Source organism: Oryzias latipes, chromosome 16, assembly GCF_002234675.1.
Source record: "Oryzias latipes chromosome 16, ASM223467v1".
NCBI classification, from domain to species: Eukaryota; Metazoa; Chordata; class Actinopteri; order Beloniformes; family Adrianichthyidae; genus Oryzias; species Oryzias latipes.
This window is the reverse complement of record NC_019874.2, coordinates 17,138,592-17,166,505: the sequence shown is the minus strand read 5'-3', so window position 1 is coordinate 17,166,505 and position 27,914 is coordinate 17,138,592. Positions and strand designations below refer to the sequence as shown.

Here is a 27,914-nt window from a genome sequence, read left to right as displayed (position 1 = left end):
TCATTGTATAGAGCTGGTAAGTCCCGCCCATGTGTAAAACCCCACTGGCAAGGGAATGTGGGGAAAATATGGGCAGGACTTACCACAGTATACTGTAAGTAAAAATATCACATACTGTACCAATGTACTGTAGTATTGTAATGGAGGGTTGGTATAACTTTTCGTAGGCCTTATATTCCATGTACAGTTTTTGTAACTAGATGTTCTCTTTTCATAGAATTCATTTGAAAGACTGCCACATTGGGGTAGGAGGACAGGTATGTTCTCCCCACACCAAGAGACATAGTGACCAAAATATTCTTCTCCGGATCACTCACAAAACGATATCCATTTCCTCAGAGGGTTTTTCAACTGGATGCACATGAAAGACCCCATGAATACATCTTCATTGATTAAGCTGTGTTTAATCTCCCCAAAAGGAGGAGAGACTGTAACGTGATGGGCCATGGTTGGTGTTCCTGGGCAGCGTGGTGGCAATGTCACATTATGTATATGGGGTTGTCCACCATCATGCCAACATAGGGCCCTGCAACACAAACCAGCTCCTCCTTTTCCTCAATCACATGCGAGCTGTTCTGTTAGGGCAGCAGCATGAGCATACCATCTATGTTGTTGTTCGGGACAATCACAATGTGAGTTTTTCACAGAGCCCCCCAGGTTAGAGAGTGGTTCGATATGCCTCCCTCCATACTCCCCACAGATTGAACTGTTTTGAGGTGAAAGTTTGTTTTTGCAAGAAGAGTCTGGGGTTTTGTGACTGCAGCTTGATCTCACAGTTTAGCCGTTTAGAGAAAAGGAGAGCAGCTTTCAAGAAATCTGTCTTGACAATCTAGAAAAACTGTAATGCTGCTGAAGATTTTTTTAACCAATTAAAGACGCGTCCGCAAATCACGTGGTATTGCCTGTGACGTCATTTTCATGCGACGAAGATCTCCAATAGATACTTCACATGTGAAGCGATTCTCACAAATCGACCCTAAAATAAGGTAGATCTTCCGGGAATGTTGCCGTTAATATTGTGTGTATGTTTGGTGTGTAGCTTTGGTTAAGAGTCAGCTCAAAGTTGACAGAAAATGACTCTTTGCCCGCGCGTCCCTTCATTTCCTCGACAAGGTCAGGATTTGATGTTACATGACAGGAACAGGATCTTTTAACTGAGCTCTACTGTGGTTAATTGATGTAATGTTTCAAGTCTGAACTATATCTGTAACAATTTGTCCGCAGCTATTATTGCTTATTATTGTTTTCGCGTTTCTGTGTGTGTGTACTATTATTTTCTTTTTTTTTTTTTTTTTTTTTGTTCTCTCAACCTGACTCGCCCGCGGTAGGTTTTCTGTAAGATGGTGACACCTGCTGAACTGTGACCCGAGGTTCCTGTTTCGTCACCCAGGCCCGATGGCCAGCCGCCTCCTGTGCAGATGTGCCCGCCTTGGCTGCAGGCTCTCCTCCCAGACACCAGTAGCTGCTGCTGTCCGCATGCATCTGCCTGCAGGTGGGTCCTCAGAGACCCCCAGGGCCAAGGGCTGGTCATGGGTCACGGAGAGGTTGATGTGTGAAAGGGGGGCTGTCACCGGGGAAGACCCGTATCCAACCATCCCCGTCCGCACCCAAGTAGATGAGCTGGTGGAGAAGGCAACAACACCTGAGGAGGTTCTGACAGCGTGGGCACAGCTGGGAGGAAACGCCAATCAAGCTGCTTCCAGCCTTATTAGATGGACTCAGTTGGTCCTGAAGTCAAAAGGGAAGTTTGGGGAGCAGCAGCCTGAACTCATGGTGGATTCAAGGCTCGAGGATATGATGAATACGTTATGTCAACAGGTGAGGAAGCCTCATCAGTCAGACCTTCGGGATCTGTCCGGCACTTCATCTGTTCTCTTGCTTCGCTTTCATTCACTCAGGTCTCGACGGTGTGGAACAGCAATCTGGTCAATGCCTTACGGACTCTGTGGCTCTTGGGTGTTCCTCCCACCCATGCGGCCCTAAGCTCCCTCCAGACAGAAGTTCACTGGAGAATTCGCAGGCTTTCGTACAAGCAGCTGAGCTCCCTGGCAGATTGGGGGGCATTCAGGAAGGCGCCGCAGGATGCAGCGATAGTCAGCTCCGCACTGAAACAGCTGGAACTCCGCTGGACGGAAATCGCAGACTCCAAAACCGTCAGCATGTTAATATCCAAAGGAGAACACATGTCACCCACTTTGATGGACAGACTTGAAGATAAGGTATTTTGTTTAGAAATATTCAATCAGCTCAGTGATAATAAGCCCTGTGGATAACTTCATGTCCTTCTCTCCTGAAGGGCTTGGAGCTCTCAGACAGCTTCACTGCTGAAGAGATTCGGAGGGTTTGCGTGTCTTTAGCAGCTCAGAGTCGTAGAAGTGTCCCGCTGCTCAGGGCTTTGTCCTACCACCTCCTGCAGAAGCCCTCGTCAGACTTCACCACTCCACTCATTATGGACATGGCTTTTGCATACGGTAGCAACCCTCATAATGTGACCCAAAAGGAAAAGATGCTAACAGTATCAAGATAAGCCATTATGATTTTATGATTTTTATGCCATTACAATTTTTGTCTTTGTTCTTCCACAGGAAAACTGAATTTCCACCATTCTCAGGTATTTCAGCGACTGGCCGGCGAGTTGTTACCCAGAGTCCCTGACCTTAGCTCTACTGACGTCACCCGCTGCTCAAAATCTCTGGGCTTCCTTAAGTGGCTCCACATCCCTCTGTTTGAGGCCTTTGCTGAGGTCAGCTTAATGCTAGAATGGTTCTGATGCTTCCACTGGGCCTCTTCTGTGATTCCTGATGGGAGAAAAAAAAATCTTATTTAGCTCTTCTTCTGTTTATCAGCACTACACAGTAAAAAGCAGCAAGTACAGCACTTCCCAGCTCTGCAGCCTGCTCATGACTTTTGCCAGACTAGGCTTCCAGTCGGGTAAAGGAGAGGAGTTTTTCAGCAAGGTATTAAAGCCTTACACTTTAGGTTTATTTTTGTTTTTGCTTCAAACTTGAATTTATTTTCCGTGTTGCGTTTTGCATGCAGGTTCATGTGGTAATGGAGGATTCCCTTGCAAGTCTTGAGCCTTTTCTGCAGACTGATGTGGCGTGGTCGCTCTGTGTGCTGCAGCAGGCCAAACCTCATTATCTGACTCCTCTCATTCAAGAAAGTCACGTTCAAAAACTGTCCAGTAAGTCGCAAACATTTAGTTTCCTCTGAAAACTCCTGTTTTAACGTTACATAGAATGCAAATAAATATCACAAATATTTATCAGTATTTACCTCAAACTTATTTTTGAAAAAGCCTGTCATTTTATCATAGTAATATGTTTAAAGGTTGTCATCTGGGCTTGGTTTTTAAAGTTGAAGACGTTTCACCTCTTATCCAAAAGGCTTTGTCAATTCCTGTCAATTTATATTTTTTCCTCTGTTTCCTCTCCTTTTATTTCTACGAATAAAAGAGATCAAATGTGCTGATAGGTCATGAATTCAGATATTAAATACAAAAAAAAAAAAAATATATATATATATAAAGGCGTTCCACAAGGTTCCTTACCCGTCTTATTTTCAATTTTCATTAATGACCTTCCAACTAAATGCATTTACAGCAATATTCAACTCTGCCGATGATACTGTCATTTACTCATCTAAATCTAACATTATTGACATTCAGCATTCAATTCAACATGATTTTAATTCTGTTCAATTGTGGTTACAATCTAATAAGCTTCTACTCAACAAATCAAAATCCTATTTTATGTTGTTTAAAAAAAGATTGTGTTTAGCTGCAAATGAAATAAATGTTACTTACATGGACATGTCACCCAATTCAGCAACAGAAAAATTCAAATACCTTGGTTTGTGGCTTGGCTCCTCACTCCCTTTTAGTGCTCAAATACAGTCCATTGTCCATGCAACTTCTTATCATTTAAAATTACTTTATCTATCAATCAACTGTTTTAGTTTCTCAGTCAGGAAGAAAATTATCTCACAACTGATTATCCCGACTTTAGATTATGGTGACATAATACATCAAAACACTACTCTCACTAACCTCCAACCACTGAATGTTATTTATAACAGCTTGTGTATGTTTATTCTCCGTTGTCCGTTTAGAACTCACCACTGTCTAATGTATCTACAACTGTCCTGGCTTCCCCTATCCTCCTGACGTCAACTCCATTGGCTATTGCACATCTTTAAATGTATTAACCTCAGTTACCCAGAATATCTCAAACAATATCTAATTCCTTTTCAGTCTTCTTATAATTTACGTCATGCAGATCAAATCTTTTTTTTGTTCCAAGAGTTAAAAAAGAAATTGGAAAATATTCATTATATTACAAGGCACCCTCTGACTGGAACAATCTTTCTCCATCAGTCGCTCTTTAACCTCATTCTTTGCATTTAGTTTAGTACATCTTCAACAGTCATGCAACTGTTTTTGATTTAATTTGATTTCTTTCCTGCTTTTTATTCCCTTACCTTAAACTAACTGCTAATAGGTGCAATAAATGTCTGTGTTTGTGTGCGTGCCTGCTCGTTGCCTCGTATATTTTAAGTTCTTCATTGTTTTGACCTATGTAAAGTTTGCTCAACTGCATCTGTCGGTATTTGCTTGTTTTGTTGTATGTTGAGGACCCCCTTGAAAATGAGATGACACATCTCAAGGGGCTTATCCTTCAAACAAATAAATTGAAATTGAAATATATATATATATATATATATATATATATATATATATATATATAAATAAATATTTTAAACGGGCTCATGTGTAACTAATAACTGACTGAAATGACAAAGTAAAAAAAAGGAAATTTCCTCTGTTCTGAAGCAGGTGGGCTGGCCTGTAATAGTGCCACCTAGTGTTAAAAAACGAGTACTGCAGTCCAAATGTAAAACTATACATTGTCTTTTCTAGCCACCCCCTTCAGACACAAAAGCCCATTAGGATTCAAATTTCAGGAGTCAAAGTAAACCCGTATCAGTAATCAGAAAAGCTACAGATCAATGATGTGTTATGAAGTATTAAGCTTTAACCTAAATCTACAAACGTGCAAGACAAGAGAGGAAAAGTTCTTTTAGTATTTATGCTAAATGGGTTTTTGTTAAGTTTAAAAGTTTAGGTAATTGTTCTCAAGGGGAAATCACCAAATACCTCTTGGCATTTAGATAAAGATTTAATAAAGGTTCCAATCATCTTTGATGCACTTTTTTGTGTCCAAATCGTATACAGGTAACCATCCCAGGTTGTAAATGTGTTACTAAAAAAACTTTACCCTCCTTAAATTGATCTTGAAACCTGTCTTACCTGTAACTTTTCTCCAATTTTGTGATCTAAATCCTCTTTTTCCCCTTTCGTTTGACTTTAGGTTCTTAATAAAAACTGTAAACCAGCCTGCTCCACTGCAGACACATGTGCATCACTGTTTCATCCACTGATCCGAATGGCACCAAAACCTTTTGAAATGCATAGAATCATTTTACTTTCTTAGCTAACGTGTTTTATTTACTTATGAATCGGGCAGTCCTGCAGGGTCGCATGAATTTCGAAGCATCAAAAGCCAAAAGCTGGAATCTTGCAGAACTGGGTTTGGGTTCTCTGTCTAGTCTGGTTCTGTAGGTTTCAGCAGAGCAACATTGTTTTGACTACTTTACTATCTTTGACATTATTCATCATTATTTCTATGTTTGTTTTTAGCCGGCAGTACAGTGCGGGTGGAGAACTATAAATTGAAGCTACTGCACATCGCTGCCTCTCTGCATTTGGAGAATCCCGGTTCTTCAGCAGGTCCCGTCTCTTCTCCGAGTATCCTGCCCGTCCCGGCTAACGCCTCCCCGCTGTCGGTCCTGCAGAGGAGTCTCAGAGAAACATTACAGAGTTTGGTTGGAGGGAAAACGGAGGTGCTACGTGTTGGTGTCAACACTGTGTATGGATGGACTATTGGTAAGTGAGGGGGGCAGCATTTATAATGACAGAGCCCAGGCGTCTCATATCTTTAAATACAGAGTTTTCCTTCTCCTTCCACCGTCTCAACAGAAGGTGAGATGGTGGTGGATTGTGAAAATAAACCAGTTGACCTATCAAAGATGAAAGCCCCACATCTACCAAGCGGAGGTGGAGACCAGGATCTACCCGAAGGGGCGCGGCGGTGAGTTCGATCCTTTTTCCTCTCTTTGGTTTGTTTGTTTTCAGGGGTCTGAGGTTCTGTTTCTATCTCTTCCTCTATTATTTAGGCTGGCCTTCCTGGGTTGGGAGTTCCCACACTTTGGCTCCAAGAGCAGAGACCTGCTGGGACGCTTCCTCATGATGAAGCGGCATCTTCAGCTGGCTGGCTTCATCACAGTGGAGGTATGGAGAAGCTGGACATGTTGCATGCCAGCTTTGTTGTCCGTTTTTCTAAATGTTTTTACATTTTGGAGCCATGAGAGACACAGCAGGTTGCTTTCAGAAAAGGGAGCTGTTTCTGCTGCTGCATCCGCCGAGTTAAAGGAGTCCACTCAGTAGACCTAAAACGGTTTTTTGGAGCTGCTACTCAGGTGGGAGCCACTGCAGTCTGTGGTATAAATAGAGCTCAAGCGGCCGCTTTTCTCATCTAGGCCAATCCAAGCTCTTACTTTCTCATATAGGACAATCTCCTTAACCACTCGTAGCACAACCTTTTTTTATCAGGGACGCTTTGTTGCAAGATTTAAATCATACTTGAAATTATATGTTGAAAAAACAATGACGTAACAACACAGACTAGACATCTGCATGTTTTCCTTTTTTTTAGGTACCATATTATGAGTGGCTGGAGTTGAAAACTGAGTGGCAGAAGCTGGCCTACCTAAAGGATAAGATGGGGAAGGCTGTGGCTGAGGATATGGCAAAGTGAGCCCGGTGACATATGCAGGCTCTGAGCTTTCCCAAACAAGTGGGACCACACGCGCACCCACCCACGGATCACACCGAACGACAAGAAAACACAAAAACAGATTTTCACTTTGGTTCCCTTGGCAACTTGTGGGGCTTTCCCTGTTTCCATGGAGATGCCAAGTAAGAGAGAAGTAAAAGGGTCTATATCTGAAAGGGACTTTTCCAGACAGATGCCGGCGGTGTGGGATTTTTCATCAAAATATTCTTACAGATCAACATAACTTATCTCCGAATGTGTGTCCGTTTATGATGGAATAAAGTCTTTTATTGCTATGTGTCTTTTGTCGTTTATGTTACATGAAAGCTTCAGATGCTCTCTGGTTTTTGGACAACCGAAAGGTCCCTAAACTCCCACTCAAAAGCATAACATACTGCTGTGTCAGTCAGAAAATGTCTTTGGTCAGCTGGGACAAAAAAAGAATGCATCAGTCAGTGCATTGCAGTTGTTGTATATTATTGAGATAATATCTGAACCTGATTTAGAGATGAATCCGTGTGATCCGAAAGGCTTGATGTAACTTTCTGGAAAATATTTTATTTGTAAGAGGCTAAATTGAGAAAGAAATGTATATTTGAACTGTTATTCTAAAGTGCCACTATATGATCCAAAATCTCTGAGCAGGAGTCTTGATTGATGGATAAATGAATCAATTGATGGACTGCTGTAAAAGAGCCCTGCTAGCTCTTTAAGTGTTCCTTTCTCCGGTCAGGGTTATTATGTGTGGTGATGAATCAGCACTATGCAGGTCAAGGCAGTTCTTCCAAATAACAGCAATGTTCTTTTGCTACCCAACATAGAGAAGTTGGATTTTAATGTTGCTTCGATTAAAGCTAGTTTTCTCCTTTTTTTTCTCCCCTTTAGATTAGCAGAGGTCATGTGTTTGTGGTGGAGGGAACACTTCTGCTGAACTAGCACTCTGTCATGTTAAGTTGCAGGTTGCCATGGGAACAAGCGTTTCTGATCATTTAGATCAGTGTTGCTTTCTCCTCTATCTTCTTAATTATTGTTCACCCGTTAAGTCTTGTTTCCTAACTTTGGATAACCATCAGAAGCCTCCAATCAGACAGAAAAGTGTTGAATGTGATTTAACGGATAAGCATAAATGCTAATTTTTAGATGCAATATTGAAAAATATGCTGATAGTAATGATGTTTGGTGAGTCTCTGCCTCCACGGGAAACTGAATAATCCTGCAACTGGATTCTTTGGAACATGAATGTTACATGAACATGTTAGGATTATTTTATATAGGAAACAGTGTTGAGCAGTACAGAATTAGAAAGTGAAGAAGAGGAATTCATGCTTTTTATACATCCAAATGTATTCTAGCATTTATTGCCGTATCTACTACTTACATCATTTCTAGGACAGTTCTGCCCTTTTTCTGGCTATTTTGACAGTGGTGTTTTTTTTTAATTTCTTTACGTGACCTATACACATTTATGAGGATTTAATTTTATTTTTCATCAGTGATTAAAAATTTGAAATGTTGCTTAATTTTTTCCAAACCAGAATCTTATGTTTCTGAATGATTAAAACGAGTCTTGAACAAAAGGCAGGCTGTGAAGGGAATAGAAAGAGAAAATGTCAGACTGATATCATTATAAATTATGATTGCTTTAGGTTTCAAGGCTGCCCGCCAGATCCATTTCTCCTTCTCTGAGTTTTGTTTTCCCAGAATACTCCCCCCTATCATTTCTGTGAATCTCCAGCTTATCCTTGTTTTTGCATTACTGGCTCCTTCCTTCAAGGGAAGGGGGGGCAGCACTGAGAGAACTGAACAAATTTGCTGACATCATCCCCCCCACTTCACACACACGCACACACACACACCAAGATCCAGTCATTGCTGTGCTGAGAGCAAAAGGGATGGGGGCGGGGGTTGGATAGAGCAAAGCAGGAACTGGGCATCAATAGAGAACACTGCAGCTCCCTCTCACATTCTACACACACACATCTTCACAAAGACGACATCATGAGGCTTTAAAACACACACCCACAACTGCAGCATCACTGTGCTGCAGCTGTGGAGGACGAGCGAAGCCTTTGCTCACATCTCTGCCTCTTTTGCTCACACACACACATAGAGACACGTGCTGCAGGGAAGATCTGAACACTGGCTCGCTGAGCATTAGACCCCCCCCCCCCACCCCCACCCTCTCTCTCTCCCCTGCTACTTCTTCATCACTCTCGCTCCCTCTGCCTGTTCACCTTGTCTGTTCTGGTTTATTGTTGCGTCAGAGCCACGGAGAAGCATGCCAGGGGAGAGCACCCACAGGTCTGGCCCCATCGACAAGCACCCAGAGCGGGGAGCTGAGCAAACTGGGCTCCCAGGACCAGGTAGGACTTTTGGGCTTGGAGATAATCGGGCGGAGGAGAGTGCATGTGGGTCATCAGTGTTGTGAGAGATGATGGCAGGGATTGGAGAGGTAGTCATCTCTTTTATTGACAAGTCTTATTCAGAACCTGCATGTGGTGCCTCATTACTTCTACCCACAAACTATCAACCCATACTTGTTCTTTTCCTTTTAATTAAACTTTAGCTTCATTGTTATATTGAGATTTTATCACTTTCCCTTTTCCTTCTCCACCCTCAACCCTGACCTCCTTACCCCACCCCTCCCATTTCCCCATCCCCACACGTCCTATCCGCATCCACATCTCCACATTGGTTAGAGGAGCGGAGCAGGGGCCCCTCCCTCCCTTGCTTTCCCCCAGCCTGGACGGGCAGGAACATGACACAGCAGCATGGCCGAGCGCTCTGCTGCGAACAAACACTGCCCCTCATGGACAATACCACCAATTAAGTTAGATCTTCTTCATATTTTTGTAAATAATTAAAGAAGTCTCCCTCCTGAACTAGAATGAAACTGATGCTGGTTGATGGGGAAAAGGAAAAGAAAGACTAATGTATGGAGCTATATTTAAAAAAAAAAAAAAAAAGATCACAAGTGGCAATGGTTTATTTTTCCTGACTGAACATGGATGCAAACATAGGCTACCCTTGGAGGTGGCACTGCAGCCATTGTGACGCAGCTCCAGTCCGAACTTGCGGCGGCCTGCTCTTCACACTAAAAAATCCCCGGCTCACTTCCAATGCCTTTCCTCCAGGAATCGATGCAGCTGTATTACTGTCTTCTTTAGCAGCATAGCAACACAGTTGTTATGGTGCAGCACTCATCCATGGCGCATGAGTGCTGCACCTTTACTGTCTTGCTTGTATGTATATATTTTTATCATTTCAATATAGCTGAAGTATATTTATATATCTTTTAACATTTTATTTACTTTTTATTTTTAGCCACAGTCCACTCCACACTTGTTCAGAAAGGACACCTCTTGCCTTTTGGGGAATCTTTTTCTGCGTCTAGTTTGCAAGTTCCCTTTGTCAGGCATGACTCAGCCCACAAAGAAAAGACACATTTAGACCAGTATTGGGGCAGTGATCAGGCAGAGCTGGTAAATGCTGATGTGTGCATCAGCCACCTCCTCAGTTAGAGCAAGGAAGCAGTGAGGGAGGGAGTCAAGAGAAGAGGTAGCTGAAAAAAATACAGAGCTAAGGAAAGAGAAACCCTTCTCTGTCTCTCACAGTTTTGAGATTTAACAGAAGTAATATTTTACAATACTTTATTTCTGCTTATCTGTAATAAAATAAAAAAGAAATGAAAAAAGTTTGTTTTCTACATGCCATCAGTCAATTTGAACTTTGTAAATTTGGCCTAAATTGTTGAGCTTAATCCACTTTAAATGTATTTTTATATATATTATATATATTTCTGCCAACAGCTTTCTGTTTTGTCATGAACTGATTTTGTTTGGTAACATTTTACATTTTAATGGTCCTTACGGTCTGTATTTCTGGGACACAACAAGTAAACTGCAGTGTTTTAAACTCTAGAAGAAACTTGCGCAACTCTTGTTTGAAAGTACAGAAATAACATGATCAAACATAAGAAAATGCAAGACTGATGAGTTTTCAAGAGAGGTATTGTAACTCTGTGTGAAGTTGTGTGCGTTTGTGGCTGGCACTGAGCTGCACCACTCCTGTGTCATAATGGCCAATCAGCACGTGAACTGAGGTCATTGTGGCAATTGGCCTGTAAAGAGAGTAAATGAAGCTTCTGTTTCCTCCATAGAGACAGACTGGTCCTTCTGGGTTTTCAGTCAGCATCCAGTTGTGTCTTATCATACATTTTTATATTGATTATAAATACTAATATGACCCCAATTCTCTCATCCAAACAGTCATTTTATGTCAGTAGTTTCATCGGACTCATTGACTGATAGTCTGGAAGGGTTTATGCTGAGTTTAATTTTTAGACCTTTTGAATGCAGTAAGTGTAACATTTAATAAAAGGGCTGCATGGTGATGTAGCAGTTAGCACTCTTGCCTCTCAGTGCAAAGGACCTGGTTTGAATTCCAGACCTTTTTGTGTGAAGTTTCCATGTTCTCCCCATGCACACATAGGTTTTCTCAGGTTTTCCCCCACAGTCCCAAACCACTCTTCACAGGTTAAATGGGGCATTTTAAATGTCTCTTATGGGTTTGAGTGTGGTTGTGTGGCTCTGTCATAGACTGGCAGAGTGTACCCAGTCCCTACCAAACAGAAGATGGGTAGACTCCAGCATCCTCATGACCCTGCATAGCCATAAGCAGGTTCAGAATACTTTTTTCAGTTTTATTCCAGAATTGTCTTCAGAAATTGTGAAGACACACACAAAAACCACAAAGGTTTAAAAATCTGTCTTTGATTTTTTTAAGATGTTTTCTTGGTTGTTTGTTTATTCCAGACATGACCAGGTACCCATCGACAGACTCCACCCCAAGTGATACTGGCTCCTCCCCCAGTGACAGTTGTTCAAGTCCGTCTCCAAGCACTCCACAGAAAATTCTACCAGCATGCACTTCTCCGTTTGGACCTCGGCTATTTCGTGCAACACCCAGCTCCTCTGGAATTCCGAGACCTCAGCCTGAAGGTTCAGACCGTCGCAACACAATCCGATTGTCCGGAAAGATAGGCGGTCATGGACCGCGTGGCCACCACATGCCTGTTAAAATGGAAAGAATAAAGGTGCATGCTTGGAATTTCACTGCAGACTGAATCCTATCTGTGTTGAATTTACATCAACTCTTAACTTTTTCTGTCTGATTTTTAGGTTCTGACTGGTTCTGAGGTGGAAAGTGATTACCCAGAGTCTCAGAACATGGACACCAGGGTGGTGATGGGCGAAGAGACGCTGCTTAAAACAGCTGAAGTTCAGAAAAGAAATCCTCCAAATGAGCCCAGTGGTCAGACAAGCTCTCTGCTGGACATCCAGAGTCTTTCTCATCCTCAGGGACAACAAAAAGATGCACAGCTGGAAAACAGTGATGACAAAGACCAACCACATGTCTCTCAGGAGGCAGAAGATCAGGAAAAGGCTCCTGTCCAGCCAGCATATCCATCCATGTTGTCCCCTGATCTGGCCACAACAGATGACGAAGTACCAGAGGAAACTGAAGAGGGAGAGACCCTCTCTAAAGATGAAGTGCCTTCAAACATTTTTTCGGAGCTGGCTTGTCCAGTGGCTCTGTCATTTTCTGAGCCAGCTTACGGTGTCGACCCACTTCGGATAGGTGTTCCCTCGTCGCTTGACCCCGACCTCTACTACACTGCTCCCTCAACTCCAATCAAAATGCCCACCAGCTCTTCTCCTTCTCACCTTAAGCACCATTCTTATCCCGGCTCCCCGGCCTATCCTCTGTCCCCTGGCTCACCCTCTGACAGCGAGGACCTCTGCTCTCCTCTTACGTCTCCATCAGGCTCTTACATCACAGCAGAAGGAGGCAGCTGGACATCTTCCTATACCTCCTCAACCTCCCATTCGACTTCTCCCAACCTTCTCTTCCCAGAGGAAATACAAGAGGCTCCTGCTTGCTTTGTGAACTCTCTGTCAGAGATTGGAGATGAAGTTGGGGAAGAAAAAGGAAGAGTAGGTCCAAATCGGGAGGAAGAAAAGATAAGGAACTTCTGCCTGTACCATCCTCAGAACTTCACCAATAATTCGCAAGTAGGAATCTTGGACACAGTGATCCCCGAGGAGGATGACGCTTCAAAAGCTGATGAAATGAATAATCCCAGAAGAAGTTCTCACTCCTGCTGGGTGTCTGAGAATACATCTCCTACAAGGACCAGTAGCAGCACAAACTCACAGGAAGATGGCGGAGAGTCTGAGAGTTCGCTTTGCCCTCTAGAAGACGCTAACACAAATTCTAAACCCATACAGGCGGGTATGACATTGCCACTGGAGGCATGTTTTTCAGAGGAAAATTACGGACAGATGGATGCCCATCCAGACCTTCTCTCCACTGCATTGAGCCCTGATGCAGACAGCATGAATATGGCCTCTAGTAGCTTCAGCCCTGACTCACCAATCCTTTTCCTGGATGCCTTCTGTCCTGGAGCTCTTGATCGGCTAGGTCCAGATTCTTTCATACTGTCCCAAGCAGCTTGTGCTAATGATACATTAGATGATGACAGGATGATCCCAGCCTCCCTCATACCTTTTCCACTTCACACCAGCCTGATTTTCAAGGCTGATTCAATGGAGATCACCTTGTTCCCCACAGAGGACGACAATGACGTGGAAGCCAACAACAGGAATGAAAGAAAAGACAATGTTGATGCATATGGAGCAGGAGAAGAAGAGGCAGACGTGGAAGATGATGATGACGAAGAAGATGATTGTGATATCAATGAGGAATACACTTCTGATAGCGCCAAAGAGACTGCAAATGATAGCAGGGATAGCAACGGGGAAGAAAGAGATGAGTCCAAAGTGGAGGTAAAAGTGGTAGAAGAAGAGCAAGTAGACGATGAGCAGGAAGAAAATGAGCAGGAAGTGGATGATGACGATGAGTCTGGTAGCAAAGCAGTAGATGACCCAACAGATGAAGATACCTCAGAATCCTTCCTTCATTCACTTTCAGAAACATCTATCAACGATGGGTTGGATGAATCCTTCTGCTTCCAAGATGACACAGAGGACTCTTTAGATTCTGCCTCGTATAACGGGGAGGAAGATGAACGTCTCTACAGCACTGAGAGGCATGCACAATCACTAGAACCCTTGCCAACAGATGGACCTGACCTGGCTCAAATCCAACACCAGGCTGACCAAAGCTCATTTCAGGAGGTACTTTTGCAAACACAACCAAACACAGATGAGCAAGATAATCACCTCCAGACTGCTGCTCTCCCTGATGCCAGTTCCAAAGACATCAATAATCTATCTAAAGCTGTTGATACACCTTTAAACCCTGAAGAACAAACAGATGCTGCATCTAAATCTGTCAATGAAAGAGGAGAGGAAAAATCTCTGTATATGCAAGAAACCACAGGAAATCATGAAGCCCAACAGCAAATGACCCTATCATTAGAAGGGCAGGCAGACTCATCTGATAACCTGAACAACAGAAGAAAAAATCATGAAATTGTGAAAAAGGAGCCTTCTTCTGATGAGCCAAAGGACAGTCCAAACCATGATCAGACCTCCACTCCCATTGTGATTCTTGCATCCCCTGATTCTGCAACAATGGCCATCTCCACTCCGCCTATATATGAGCAGGAGACAACAAGCAACCATTCAAACCTTCAAGAGGAATCTACAGAAGAAAGTCCCTGTGTAAACAGTGGCACTTTGACGCTGTGCAGTAATGATTCGGAGGTGGAACCCACTAAAGAACCAGAGAGAGACTCTTTTATGTTGCTCATAAAGCCTCGTCACAAGCATTCAGAGAGTCATAGGGCAGTAGGAGCAAGCAGAGCAGCGTTATCAAAGTCCTTCTCTTGCAAACACAGTGAGCCTGTAAGAGTGGAGCCACTGCCATTCATCAACAGTGGGTCTGAAACCGAAGCTGACCACAACAAAGGGACTGCTTCAGTTGACGTTGGTACTGCAGAGTGTAAAAATGATTCTTGTCCACAACTGAATATGGTCAGTCCTACAAATGACTTGAATAAAGGTGTTTTCCTGCTGTCTTGCCCTAAAGATCAAAATCCTAGCTCAAGTAATATCCCCATTTCTGCCTCACCAGAATTCACTTCAGAACTTGCAGATAACTTGGCTCTGACCCCCGAACACTGCCCTGGTGACCCTGCTCAGGAGAACCTGAGGGAGAGCTCTCTTAGTACTGATGAGGGAGTCCTAGGAGCCGTCGGGTCCTCACATTCCCCTCTTGCCATCTCACCTAAAAGGGAAAATTCAGAAACAGACACAAGTAGAGAGCTACACCCAGGATTGGGGGTGTGGTGTGATGCCGGGATGGGGCTTGGTTTTGGTCCAGGGTTTGGCTCAAGGGGTAAGTGTGGTGTCTGGGAAGCCGACGAATCATTGTCTTTGTCTCTCGGTAAGAGGTATGCCTTTGAGGCGGACAGTCTTCTCATGTGTCACACAGAAAGCCAAAGCACACAATCAACCATAGTTCCCAATGTGAGCAGTGAAGCCTGCACTAATGACAACAACTTGTTTGTTGACGATGAGGACAACAGCATTGATGATAAAACGTTTCTCATTGTGGATGAAGATCTGATCAAACAGGGGGAGTCTAACTTGGCCCACTGGAAGTCTATCGAAGAGATTTCTGAAGCAGGTGGAAGAGAGGATGAGAGCTCCAGATTTCCAGAAGACAACATCAGTAATTTAAATACTGACAACGATAACAATGAAACACAAATACAAAACACTTGGAATAATTCGGATTATTCCTCCTTTCAGTACCTGGATATGGGCTCTTGTGTAAGTCTGAATGCCCTTTCAGGAGAAATGAGGCACGAAAGTGTGAATGTCAGCAAATCGTTGTCTAATATTCCTCTTGATGAGATTCCACCTAAGGTTCCTGGAGAAGAACCTCTGGAGGATCCTACAGTCCAGACTTCAGACACATCGCCAAGACAAATCTTTGAGGACATCGCTGCAATAGGAGCTTCCAACGTTGATGCAGCTGTTAAAGCCACAAACACAGAGAGTCATTTGGTAGCTCCAGAAGCTACAAAGTTTTCTCTGCCACAGGGATCTTTTGGATCATTTACGTCTAAAAGTAAAAGTGATGTTTGCAGGTCTAGGAATGCTCACAAAGGCAATCTGGAAAATGCCGTCTCTTTGTTAGAAGCAGAGATGGTGGATCTTCGGACTGTGGGCCAAAGAAAATCTGATGTTAGTTCAGTGACAGGCATAAGAGTCGATGAACCAAAAGCTACAGATGCCTTTAGAGGAGAGAACTCGGTTTCTGTTAACTCAGGGGTAAAAGAAGAGGAGGGCAAAGGAAAAGAGAGAAATGAAGAGACAGAAACAAAAACAGGAAAGTCATCTTCTGCACAGAATGGCTCAGAGCACGTTGGCTTTCACACTCTCACAGAAGCTCCTGCTATGAAAGGGAGGAGAAAGAAGCAGAACAAACAGAGGGGTTCTCAGGCTGGAAATCAGGCTGGCTTGAGCCCTGATTTAGTTGAAAATCCAAAGAAAACCACAGATCAGACAACTGCAGATATGTGGTCGAAGGGGACTACAGGGAGTTCAAAACCTAAGAGAGACTTTAATGGAAACAACAACGTTTCATCAGCAGATCTTCAACAGAGGACGTCTGGGATACAGGGTTACAACAGTCTCAGCCCTGATGTCAGCAGACAAGGTCACTGCAGTTCAGCCATGAACGCATCGGATCACTTCAACATTGTGGAAGAAGTGAATCAAGATGAACATTGTAAGCAAGAAGCGCTTGATAACAGACCTCTAAAGGACACTCAAAGAGGAGTCACAGCTGACGTGAATGAAAACATCGACCTCAGAAAGAACACCCCAAAAATGTTCTCATCTGCTCTGATCTCTACCTCTTCATCATCCTCTTTACAGTGTGCCTCGACGCTGCCGGAGAACGGTCTCTCTACCCCTGTGCAGGAATCCCAACCCGTCCTCTCAGCACAACAGTCCCCGTTATCCCCGTATCCCACAAGCTCCTCCCTTTTCTCTCCCTCCCCTACATCTCGGAAATTTACCTGTCCTTCAAGTGACCTCCAGCAGTTCACAAATGTCTTTTCTTCAACAACTGCTGGAGGTGTTTCTTCCTCCTCATCGTCCACTTGTTTGTCTTTAAGCCCGTCCAAGAGTACTAATGAGCACAAGCAAGCAGTGTGTGTTCCAGACTCCTCTCATGGTACCTTGTACCAACCTCATTCACATTCTCATGTGAATGCCATTAACCAGTCTGTCAAGCAAGCTCCCACTGTGAGCACGCAGGACAGATGCAGAGGTGAGTAAAGACATACTGATCCCTTACATCCAGATTCAAATGCAAACTTGTGATGTAAAAATTGTGACAATTGTGTCTTCTGTGAGGTGCTGGATTTTCCGAAGACATGACAGACAGTGAGGATGATGTCCGAAGGCCCCGACAGGATCAGACACATCAGCCCAGAGGAAGGAGCAGAAATGGATCATCAAAGTCTCTTCCAGTTAGTCATCAGGAAGTCCAGCCCTACCAACAGGAGGAGAGGCACTCTGGCTGTCCAATCAACTCCAGCCAGAACCTTCCTGAAGAGACTGACCTCAAAAATGACAGTGAGTTTCTTTTTTCCCCCTGTAATGTCATGTGGAGCAAAGAATTCCCCTAAACTTCCAAAGCCCTCTTAAGAACACTCCACCCTGCTTCTGACCACTTTATGTTCTCCTTTTAATGATCATATGAGCAACAATATTAACACTAGAAGTAAAAAGCAAATGCAGTACAAATATAACTGGTAATAATATTGTTTAGTATAAATAACCTAATTAATGCAATTATCGTTGAGAAGATAAAACTAATAAGTAGTATTAACAATAAGAGCATAAATTATGTATAATAAGAGACAATTGTGAATAATTGTGTTAAAATAAATGAAAAAAATATCAAAAAAGAATAAATTAATACAATTGAAATCACAATGAACATTGAAAAGTAGGTTTTAAGGTTCTTTTTAAAAATCTCCATGGATTAGGTCCGCAGATCTTCAGGGAGGCCCACTCAGCCCTGGATTGAGACCTCATCGTGGGTTTTTATTCTGACTCCTGGAACCGTGAGCAGTTCCACACTTTAGGTTATTAGGTTCTCTGGGAAGTCTGTATAAGGTATAAGAAGATCAGTGCTATGACCCCACCCTTGCATTGACGTGTCATTCCTACCATGACAAAGGTGGATAAAGGTGGAAAGATTTCATGTAATCCATGGACACCAGTGAGGTTCACAAATCATTGAAGAAAAAAGGTTCAGCGCACTGTCTAGTGGGTCTAGATGACCCAACTCCAAACGTTAAAGTGCCTAGGATAGCACAAGGGTTACAAGAGGAGGTCAATAAAGCATTTATGAACCAATAAATGAAAAAAAAATCTTAAAATTGTTCAGTTAAATGTTCAGTTAATGTCCTTTGCCATTCACATCCTCATTTTTTAAATAAAATCTGAAAATGCCACTGTCAAATAAAGTAATATGTTATCTGCACAAATGCGACATAAATGTATGTTGTTTCTATTGTTCATATCACAGAGTAGCAAACAAAGTTTAAGAATAAGACCTTCAGATCTGTGGTATATCTGTGGTATAAGCAATAAAATCTCTTTCTGTGAGGTAAGATTTAAACAAAGTAAAAGCTGCGCCAGTGAATCTAGCCACGCCATTTAGAGTTTTCAAAAGGATTGAGTGGTCAACTGTGTCAAAGCCCTAAAAGTCGCTCCGAGGTCCAAAAAAACCAGGATAGATGGTTTTCTTAGATGAATGTTTGACCAGCACCATCTCAATACAGTGACTGGGTCTAAAAACTCTTTCTAAAATATTACAAAACAAACATTTTTAACTGATCAAAATAGATTTCCTCTAAAAATTTTGCTTAAAGAAAGCATGTTGAAAACTGGTAGGAAATTGTAAGGTTTTGGAGCTCTCATATCACTCGTCACCAAAGCTTTCTTAGGACTTTGTCCTCACAAGGAGAACAGACAAACTTAAAAAAAATGAGGTGGGCATGGGATCTAAAACCCATTTTGAATTTTATTTGTGAAATGATTTTTTGAAGCATTGCAGCATATACCAGAACAAAACTTTTAAATGCCTTCCAAGCCAATAAATGTTTAATAAAGTTGTACAACGGACCGTAATTGAGAAAAAAAATTCTCAAAATCTTAATTTTAATCTCCTTTCTGACTGGTAGAAATGTTCAGTGGACTGATAGAATGAGGATTGATTAATTGGTCTACAGTGAAAGAAAAAACGTGTTGGGGTGGAGTGGTTGTTGAGTATATTTGAGAAATTCTAATGTCTTTTACTGCTTCATTATACATTTTTTACAACAATAATTTTTAATGGAAGAACACATTAATGTGCCTCATTTGAAGCTAATGGGATGAAACATATCATCACTGTTATATAGTTTTTTTTGCTGTTTTTACAAATATTTCAATTAGTTAAGTGATTGATGGATTAAAATCTGTTTTTCTGGTGGTACAATAGACTAATGCCTCCATTAATAACACCCTGTTAATAAGTGTCTGAGTAACGACATGTAGCATTTGTGCTAAGCAGCCTTTCAGGTGATATGTTCTTGTGCAGGTTCCTTTGTGGCTTCCTGTAATGAGTCTGAGAGTGAAGGGTCAATACCTGAGCTGGAAGAGCTGGAGCCGCTTAGGCCATCAGAACCACATGTAAGACTGTCAGTGAGAGGAATCACATTGATTGTTCTCTAATGTGTTATTTATTTATAGAAGAAATCTTACACATGGTATTTTTTTTATTTTATTTCACCTTTATTTTACTGAGAAGTCCCATTGAGTTAAGAACCCTTTTTTTCAAGACCTGATACTCTATTACCTACCACATTTTGCCATCTTTATTTTAGTAGTAAAATATTTCTTTTTTCCTGTTCTACTGTATTGAATGTTTCACAAATCAAGATATTGCTTTTTGTGTTGTCTCAGTCCATCCCTTCTGCAGACGACACCCTGAACAGACCTAAACAAAGCCGAAGTGAAAAAAAGGCTCGCAAGGTCAGAGAAAAACTATAATTATTATAAACAATTTGTACCACGTATACCTGAATAAATCAATGTAAAAAGGAATACATTTGTTGGACACATGTTCGAAAAACTTGAAAACTAAAGAAAGGTCACTGTTTTTCTTTGTGTGCATTGACTTGTCCCTCTCTGGTTGTAGGCTATGTCTAAACTGGGTCTAAAGCCCGTCCACGGCGTTACCAGAATCACGATTAGGAAGTCCAAAAGCATATTGTTTGTCATCAGCAGACCAGATGTGTTCAAAAGCCCTGTCTCTGACATTTACATCGTATTTGGAGAGGCAAAGGTTTGTTTTTTTTAATTCCTCAATTTGACCCTTCTTTGACCCTCTTTTGACCTTTCTTTCCTTACGGTCTGCATAACTTCTTACTGTCCTCTTCTGTCTTGTCCTTAGATTGAAGACTTATCTCAGCAGGCTCACAAAGCAGCAGCTGAGAAGTTCAAGGTGCCAATGATGTCCTCTCCTTTAGCGACGCCTGTCCCACCCAGCCTCACCATCAAAGAAGAGAGCGAGGAAGAGGAGGAGGAGGTATAGATAGACAGAAATATCGCCTGAGGATAGTTTCTTTGAAACAGCTAAACTCCATACTATTCTTGTCCATTTGCTTATCAGGTGGATGAAGGAGGCCTTGAGCAGAGAGACATCGAGCTGGTGATGGCCCAGGCCAACGTGTCACGAGTAAAGGCAGTCCGTGCGCTGAAACACAACAACAATGACATTGTGAATGCAATCATGGTGAGGACAAAGGAAGGTGTGGTAAACATAAAAATGAGTCATCATAGCTCGTGAGCATGGAAGGAAGGGTCGGGTGAGGACACAGATTTCAGTTTCTTGGAAGTGAAGAATTCAGCAGTGCACCACCTCTACCACTAGGTGGCAGCAAGAGCTTAGAAAAGTTAATTTTGTGAAGAATTAAAGTTTTTTTGGGTGCAGGGGTTGTATTTGGAATTATAAAACAAAAAACAAAACAAGTTATGATTTGCTTTTTAGAAGAGTGTTTATCTGATTTTATTTTTGTTTCTTTTCAGGAGCTGACCATGTGAGGACTCTGACTCCTGACTCTGAGTTCAGCCTATTGTCTGAACAATTTTGACTCCTCTGTATCGCTCTTGCTGTATGTTGCATCCCCAGTATCTGCTGAATAAAGCCTGTTCTTGAGTGGGCTCTTAATGGAATCTGATACTGACTACATTATATACACATTACTTAATCAGAATTTTGGAAAAAAACAAAAACAAATAATTGTTTGATGAATAATTTGATAATGTACACAGAAGTATGGAAAAATGATAGGCACAATGAAAATGTGTTGTTTACTATTGTATATAAATTAACATATACTACATTGCCAACAGTATTCACTACTTTTACACACATATATACGTTAGTGACTCATCTCTGCTCACTGGGAACTTGCAAAGGAAAGAAAATTTGTTTCCATAACTCGGAGGTTGGAGGTCGGAGGTTGTCATTCATGCAGGTGACGTTGTCTTGAAGCCAAGTCATGGCATCTTCTTTCTTTGAAGGGTTTCACCACTCATTCAAGTGGCTTCATCAGTCAGGGTAGTGCCTCCACCTGCAGGATAAATGTGGGGCTCAGACTGATGAGGCCCCTTGGATGAGTGGATAACCCCTGTGCTATCTTAGATGACCCCACCCTTACATTGACGTGTTCTCCCTACCATGACAAAGGTGGATAAAGGTGGAAAGATTTCATGTCATCCATGGACACCAGTGAAGATCACAAATCATTGAAGAAAAAAGGTTCAGCGCACTGTCTAGTGGGTCTAGATGACCCAACTCCCAATGTTAAAGTGCCTAGGATAGCACAAGGGTTAAAGGTTTCAAAGAAAGAATACTTAAAACCCAGATGCCATGATTCAACTTCAAGACAATCTTCTATGTTGCTATACACAGTTAAAGTAAAATTGAGGTTTATCTGTGTGTAAACACGTTCCCAAATCCTCACTGAATTATTTAAATAACAAAACAGGAATAAAAAAGTGAGAAAATCCTTTTTTGTTCAACTCTCTTGTTGGCTGAGGCATCCTTCTGTCTTTACTGGTTATTTTGTGAGCAAAGTGACTTTTTAGTCTAATAAAGAGGTCTAGAATGGAAGTTTTTAGCCTTTCATCAATTCAGTACAGTAAAAAAGTTTATTTTTATTTTATCTATATAGCACCTGAATTGTGAGGCAGCTTAAATCCAGATCAAATGTAAACCTGTCATTTCAAAAATTAAAATGATTGCATTTAATGAAAAATTAGTGTTTTATGTTTTATGTGTGTTCCTGAGTACCAGAACTTAGAACCACTGCTCAAGAAAATCTCATCTGTTATTTACCTTATTGTTATTAAAATTGTTTTAAAAGAATGAAGAAAGAAAGAAGAGGGTGAGACAGGTGATTAAAAGGTTATTTACCCGTTTGGTCATAGGAGACCCATGCAAGGTTTTCTCCACAGCTTCCTCTAGCCGAGGCCTCACTGTGTTTTAGGATCCGTGTACTGGCCAAACTTTCTGCATAGCTGAAAAGACAAGACCAAAAAAGAAAAAAGAAAAAAAAATGACGAAGAATATAAAAATACTAAGCAGTAAACATTGTAAAAAGTTTAAACGTTAGGTTTTTTTTTAACATGCCAGTCCATGAACAAATAAATACAAGTACGACCCTGTAACCACAGGACTCAGCCTGTAATCTGTTGTGATATTTGCCTTAACAGAGAAAAATTATTTAACTATTGCGGTAGAAACATATTTATGCTCTTCATCCATAACAGATGCTATGACCATTTAATTAGCATCCTAAAAACTTGCCATTAAAACAAACTGCGTAGTATTTTTCTTGCCTAATATATCATGTGCTTTTTAAAACTTTATTATTCTTCAAAGTAAAAAAATAAACTTTTTTGTCTCAAAAATTAAATTATACAAAATATAGATTAAAAAAGGGGATTAATATAAGGTAGTCTGGCAACCTTCTTGTACAAAGATGCAAATCGAAACAGTTTAAAAGATTAATCCAGACGTTTGAAGGATGTTTTATTAGCGTAAAAACACAGCAACGGCTTTATATCTTCTTATGACACACTTTTACACAAAAAGTACATTTAATGCACATAAAAAGTTACAATAAAATACTGTCGAGAGTTTTTCTTAGATGAAAAGCAACAAAACAATTGACTGAATTAAAAAGATCTGACTCACATGAAGATTTTACTAGTAACTTGAAAAAAGCACAGGGTTTGAGCATGTTATGAAAAAAGTATAAAACCTATGTGGGAGGCGCTTGGATTTCTGCTGAGATAAGATTTCCCAGCTGTATCCCATGGGAGGTGGGCAGGCAGTCAACCACCCCCACCCCCAACCCCTGAGTAACTGCCGTATGGCCAAGCCAAGTTCAGGAGATCAATATTCTCTTCAGGAGCTGGCTTTAGCTGGGAGAACATTATTCTCAAAGTGTCCCTGGTTGGTGATGTTTCCTGCTGGGAAATATCTGGCCACCACAAAGGAAGAACCATCTGATGCCACGGCTTTGCCCACACCCAGCTTTTTGGTGTTCTTCCACACCATTGCTGTGAAATGCCCTATAAATGAAAAGAAAAGTGAAATAATAAATCACTATTTACAGTCTATCCCTCTCATTTTCTACCAAATTGCACCAAACGACTGTGATAACCTCCTAGCAACCTTCGAGTGTGAGTCAGTCATTTGGAGTCATGCACACTGAAGCTATGGGAAACCATCTGGGGGAATTAGAGCAGACATGATATGGCGTGTGCGTTTTAAGAGAGACAAACAGGACTGTGAAGTCCCTCGAGTTTCCCCTTGGCTGGCCACCGAGACAAGCGGTCACAGGCTTCAGCACAAGCATAACAACAACCTGCCTCATGCCTGGGCCTGTGTGACATTCTGTGAAAACGACTGTCAACAAGAAGACAGAGATGCAAGCGTCTAACCAACCGGGAAAAAATAGGAAGATGTGGGAATCTCACCAGTGCCAGTGGTAAATCCTGGACGGCTGAAGTTGTACTGCTTCACTTCTTCATACCAGCGATCTGTCACGTCTTTACCTGTATGAGAGTAAAAAAAAAAGAATTCACGTATACTTTAAAAAAAGGTACAAACATTCACGTCATGCATTTAAAAGACAGTAGTATATGGAGACAGCACATGTGAGTCACAAATCCCTCTCTAGGACAAGTGCTGTTTGCATTTCTGTCACCCACTAAATCTCAGCCTTTTTGAATCACACTGGCCTGTACTGAGATATTTGTGCAGTGAGTCATTGGAGCTGAAATGGAGGCGAAAATGATCCCAGCTGTTCAGCTGCAGCTGCTGGCCTTTGTGCATTTTGTTGTACAACTCTGATTTAAAATCTGAAGTCTTTATGTCGCAAACACAGGATTTTTTCCTGTAAGCAAAGAGACGGTAACCTTCACTCATCAAAATCTGCTGAGTTTTTTTAGTCCTCAGACACAAACACAAAAAGTAAAACATTACGAATGAAAGAGAGGAAGAAGAAAAAAAAAAACCTTCAGACTACTTCCAAACAAGGTATAAAAGGTTTATGAATGAAGTGTAAGATCAGCCAATTTTCTTGGAGTGGATGCTACAGTTTAACCCAAAATCAGATCATGCAACGCTCATAGACAGAGCAACACATGTTGGGATAAAGACACTACTCCAACAACTATAATGGTGTAATGTTGATGGATAAGAATGTGGACAATAATTGGGCGCCTTAAGCAAATGTGTTAACCATTAACTTCTGCACATACTAAATTCCAACAGGGTTTCATGTCAGGACAGGACCAGACAACTAAAGCTCTGCTTGAAGTATGTCATCCAATCACACAATCATCCTCTGTACATAGAAAGTACTACAGGATTCAAGCTGAGCTCTGGATCTCAGACTAATTTAATTTAATTCCTGTTGCAACAGGAATTGAAAGGGCTGTGCAAAAACAAGTACCTGCAAGGCAAAAAAGAAAAGAAAAGAAAAGAAAAACCATGTGACAAACACAGTAAAAAAAATAAAAACCTAAGTGAGTATAAACTCTTAAAGAGTCCAAGGAAAAAGATCAGAGCAATTTTGAAACAAGGAGGGCATTGAGGAACAGAATTTCTTTTTCTTTCAAGAATTCCAACTTTAATTTAATGGAAGAAAAGAATTAGTCCCTAATATAATAAAGCCAAAATTCTGGGATTAAAGTCAAAATCCCTAAAACTAGTCAGAATACTGAGATGAAAGTAGGAATTAAGAGACAAAAGTCAAAATTTTAAAGGAAAAAAAAAAAAAGTCAAAATTCTGGGGATACAAATCCAGATTGTGAGATAAATTCACATTTTTGAAAGAACATTTGAATTCTCAGATAAGTGTCAGTATTATGAGGAAAAACTGTAAAAAAAATTGAGAATAACAGTAAAAAAATCTGACATAAAAGTAGAAATTCTGAGAAGAAAAAAATCCTATTTCTGAAGAGTAAAGTCAAAAGTTCATGAAAAACAGTCAGAATTGTGAGATTAAAATGAGAATCCTGAGAAAAACAGTCACAATTCTGAGATTAACAGTCAGAATTCAGATATACTGAAGCAAACCTAGAAAAAAACGTGTTTCATTTTATTCCTGACATATACAATCGCTACAGAAGTGTGTTTAATAGAATTTCATTTGAGTTTTCTGCATCCCGGAGTTCAGATTAATAGTGTGTCAAGTTTTGTTCAAAGGTCAAATAAAAGCTTTTTATGATAGATACATTTATTTGATGTCACTTCTTGAGACAGGTGATTAAAAGGTTACTTACCCGTTTGGTCATAGGAGGCCCATGCAAGGTTTTCTCCACAGCTTCCTCTAGCCGAGGCCTCACTGTGTTTTAGGATCCGTATACTGGCCAAACTTTCTGCATAGCTGAAAAGACAAGACCAAAAAAGTCTGTGATTTCACAGTGGCTCTTCAGTGTAACTGCAATCAACAGAAATGTAACCATCTCTTAAATTTTACATTCTCCCCCTCTCTTTTATTCTCCGTCAAGTCCCAAAAAAAATTGTACACAAATATATCAAAAACAAAGTTTTGCTTTAAATGCAAAGGGGGTTCATACAAATTTACTCCTCTTCGTGTGTTGAAAGCTAAATACGTCTTCTTATTAGTAAAAATCTGTCCAACACAAGAGGCTGTCTGCTTTAATCTGTTTGCTCATTTCAAAGCAGATGTTTTTTTTTCATAGATTGTGCTTTATTTTCAGCTGCTTTAATGTTGAAAAACTACTTCCTTGATGAATTTTGCATAGAAGGGATTTTTACCAGAAACTGCACAATAAAGTACAAATATATACATACATAAAATTAAACCTAAAACATTATACTGCTGTAAGCTACTTTTTTTTCATTCCTTAAAGAACACTCAACGTTTTTGTTTCCTTTGGTTTCCTGCATAGCCATTTGGCAAAGCCTGCAGTTATCCTGGTTCCTCCCTGCTGTTTTGCGTTTGTGCAGTAGTGGCTCAATTATGTTTAGCTGACAGAAAGACAAATTAATGATTGTATTGATTACACAGAGAGAGGAAACCTTGTACCTCTCCCTGTAGAGCTCATTAGAAAATGAAGAAGCAGATTGGTCCTATAGTTTCTCTGCAGGGCTCTCCTGAAAGTGACTCTTGGAGTGCCTTGGGAAATATGATTTGCATGAAACTGGAGAATAATACTAATAATTCCCCATTCTATAATTTCTCTGTGTTTTTTTTGGCCAGAAAGGTTTAAATAAATCAGATAGAGATGAAGTTACACCAGATCTGAGTGAGGTAAAATATCCATGTAGCTGCATTCAGTCATCAATAATCCTCCATCACTCAAATCCTAGTCACAGTTAGTGGTTACAGCACATGACAGCTGGACCTGGACCTGTCATCCTCAGCTATCTGACAATGACTGATGAACTGCACATGGTCCTTGCTAATTAAGCTCCTAATTTGATCTGAGTGCAAAAAAAAGAAGAAAAAAAACCCACCGGGCAGCTTCCGTGCTCAGCTTGCTGCTCAGCTTCAGTTCAGGAGCCTGGTGCTTCTTCCTGTACTCATTATGGCATCGCAGCAGCTCCTCCGAAAATTGCTTTGAGGCTGAGAGACAGAGAACATGAGAGACAGGAAGACTCAGAGGCCAGCTGACAGAAAAAGGTATGATGGTGATGATGCAACACGAAGGCCTGTCACACGACTGCAGAGCTGAAACCTCCAGACTAACTGATCTCAGACTGTGAGTCACAACTCGGTGACGGATCATGATGGGGCAGACCAAGCAGTCTCAGATGCTTGGTGCCTATCACTCAATGGTCTTTTCAGAAGTTCTACAGTCCCTGGAGTACTCACTACAATAGGCACATTCATGAGGAGTCAAGAGAAGTGCCAGTTCACAAGAAGTGCCACAAAAATAGCAATCATTTAAAATAAAACAAGACCTAAATGTTACTTAGTTTAAATATAGATCATAAGTGCTAGAAAATAACTAATGATATTTTCATGATTTAAAAGTGGTCACTTTCCAAAAATTGGTAATAAAAATAATACTTTTCTTACCAGATTTTCCCATTTTGTTCAGTCAGTCCTCAATAAGGTTTAGGTTAGAAAACAGCTCCTCCCTGGTCTTGCTTCTTCTCAGTCTTACCGTTTTTTAGTTCCACTTCTTCTCTTCTGCCGCTAACACAGACACTCTGAAAGAGTCTTTGAATAAGTACCCAAACCCTTCAGGACTCATCTTTGAACAGAAATCTCACAAAGTTTCCCTTTGGCTCATTGTTTAGCAATAATCATTGAGCAACCGGCTACTTCCTTATGTTCTGTTTCACCTCCCTGAAAAAATAAAAAAAAATCTGCTCTGACTGTTCTCTGCCCAAAGGGACACACACCCACAGCCTTTCTGCTCCAGAATA

At 41.2% G+C, this 27,914-nt stretch overlaps 3 protein-coding genes across 5 annotated transcripts; 2 read left to right on the top strand and 1 right to left on the bottom strand.

Moving 5' to 3' along the window:
- Positions 1 to 890: 890 nt before the first annotated feature.
- tbrg4 (transforming growth factor beta regulator 4) lies at positions 891 to 7,189 on the top strand. Of its 3 annotated transcripts, none has more exons than XM_020710162.2 (11): positions 891 to 986; positions 1,391 to 1,818; positions 1,899 to 2,219; positions 2,297 to 2,471; positions 2,586 to 2,743; positions 2,847 to 2,957; positions 3,040 to 3,184; positions 5,699 to 5,944; positions 6,038 to 6,149; positions 6,235 to 6,349; positions 6,774 to 7,189. In XM_020710162.2, exons 2-11 carry the CDS (start codon positions 1,396 to 1,398, stop codon positions 6,873 to 6,875), a joined length of 1,908 nt encoding a protein of 635 aa, XP_020565821.1. In that variant the 5' UTR covers positions 891 to 986; positions 1,391 to 1,395; the 3' UTR covers positions 6,876 to 7,189. The 3 variants fall into 3 exon arrangements, with proteins under 3 accessions (XP_020565821.1, XP_020565820.1, XP_020565822.1); XM_020710161.2 differs by having other exon boundaries at positions 895 to 986; positions 1,329 to 1,818; XM_020710163.2 differs by lacking the exon at positions 891 to 986 and adding an exon at positions 1,095 to 1,113 and having other exon boundaries at positions 1,329 to 1,818.
- A 1,670-nt stretch (positions 7,190 to 8,859) lies between these two features.
- On the top strand, positions 8,860 to 22,005 carry LOC101166002. The gene is made up of 10 exons (XM_004078107.4): positions 8,860 to 9,256; positions 11,708 to 11,988; positions 12,074 to 17,204; positions 17,291 to 17,512; positions 19,530 to 19,621; positions 19,895 to 19,963; positions 20,130 to 20,276; positions 20,385 to 20,519; positions 20,604 to 20,726; positions 21,020 to 22,005. Exons 1-10 carry the CDS (start codon positions 9,172 to 9,174, stop codon positions 21,032 to 21,034), a joined length of 6,300 nt encoding a protein of 2,099 aa, XP_004078155.1. The 5' UTR covers positions 8,860 to 9,171; the 3' UTR covers positions 21,035 to 22,005.
- Positions 22,006 to 23,000: 995 nt separating this feature from the next.
- On the bottom strand, positions 23,001 to 27,914 carry glipr2 (GLI pathogenesis related 2). The gene is made up of 5 exons (XM_004077858.4): positions 27,562 to 27,914; positions 26,997 to 27,105; positions 25,796 to 25,899; positions 23,984 to 24,061; positions 23,001 to 23,575 (listed from the first exon to the last, which is right to left on the bottom strand). The coding sequence occupies exons 1-5, from the start codon at positions 27,572 to 27,574 to the stop codon at positions 23,409 to 23,411; spliced, it is 471 nt and encodes a 156-aa protein (XP_004077906.1). The 5' UTR covers positions 27,575 to 27,914; the 3' UTR covers positions 23,001 to 23,408.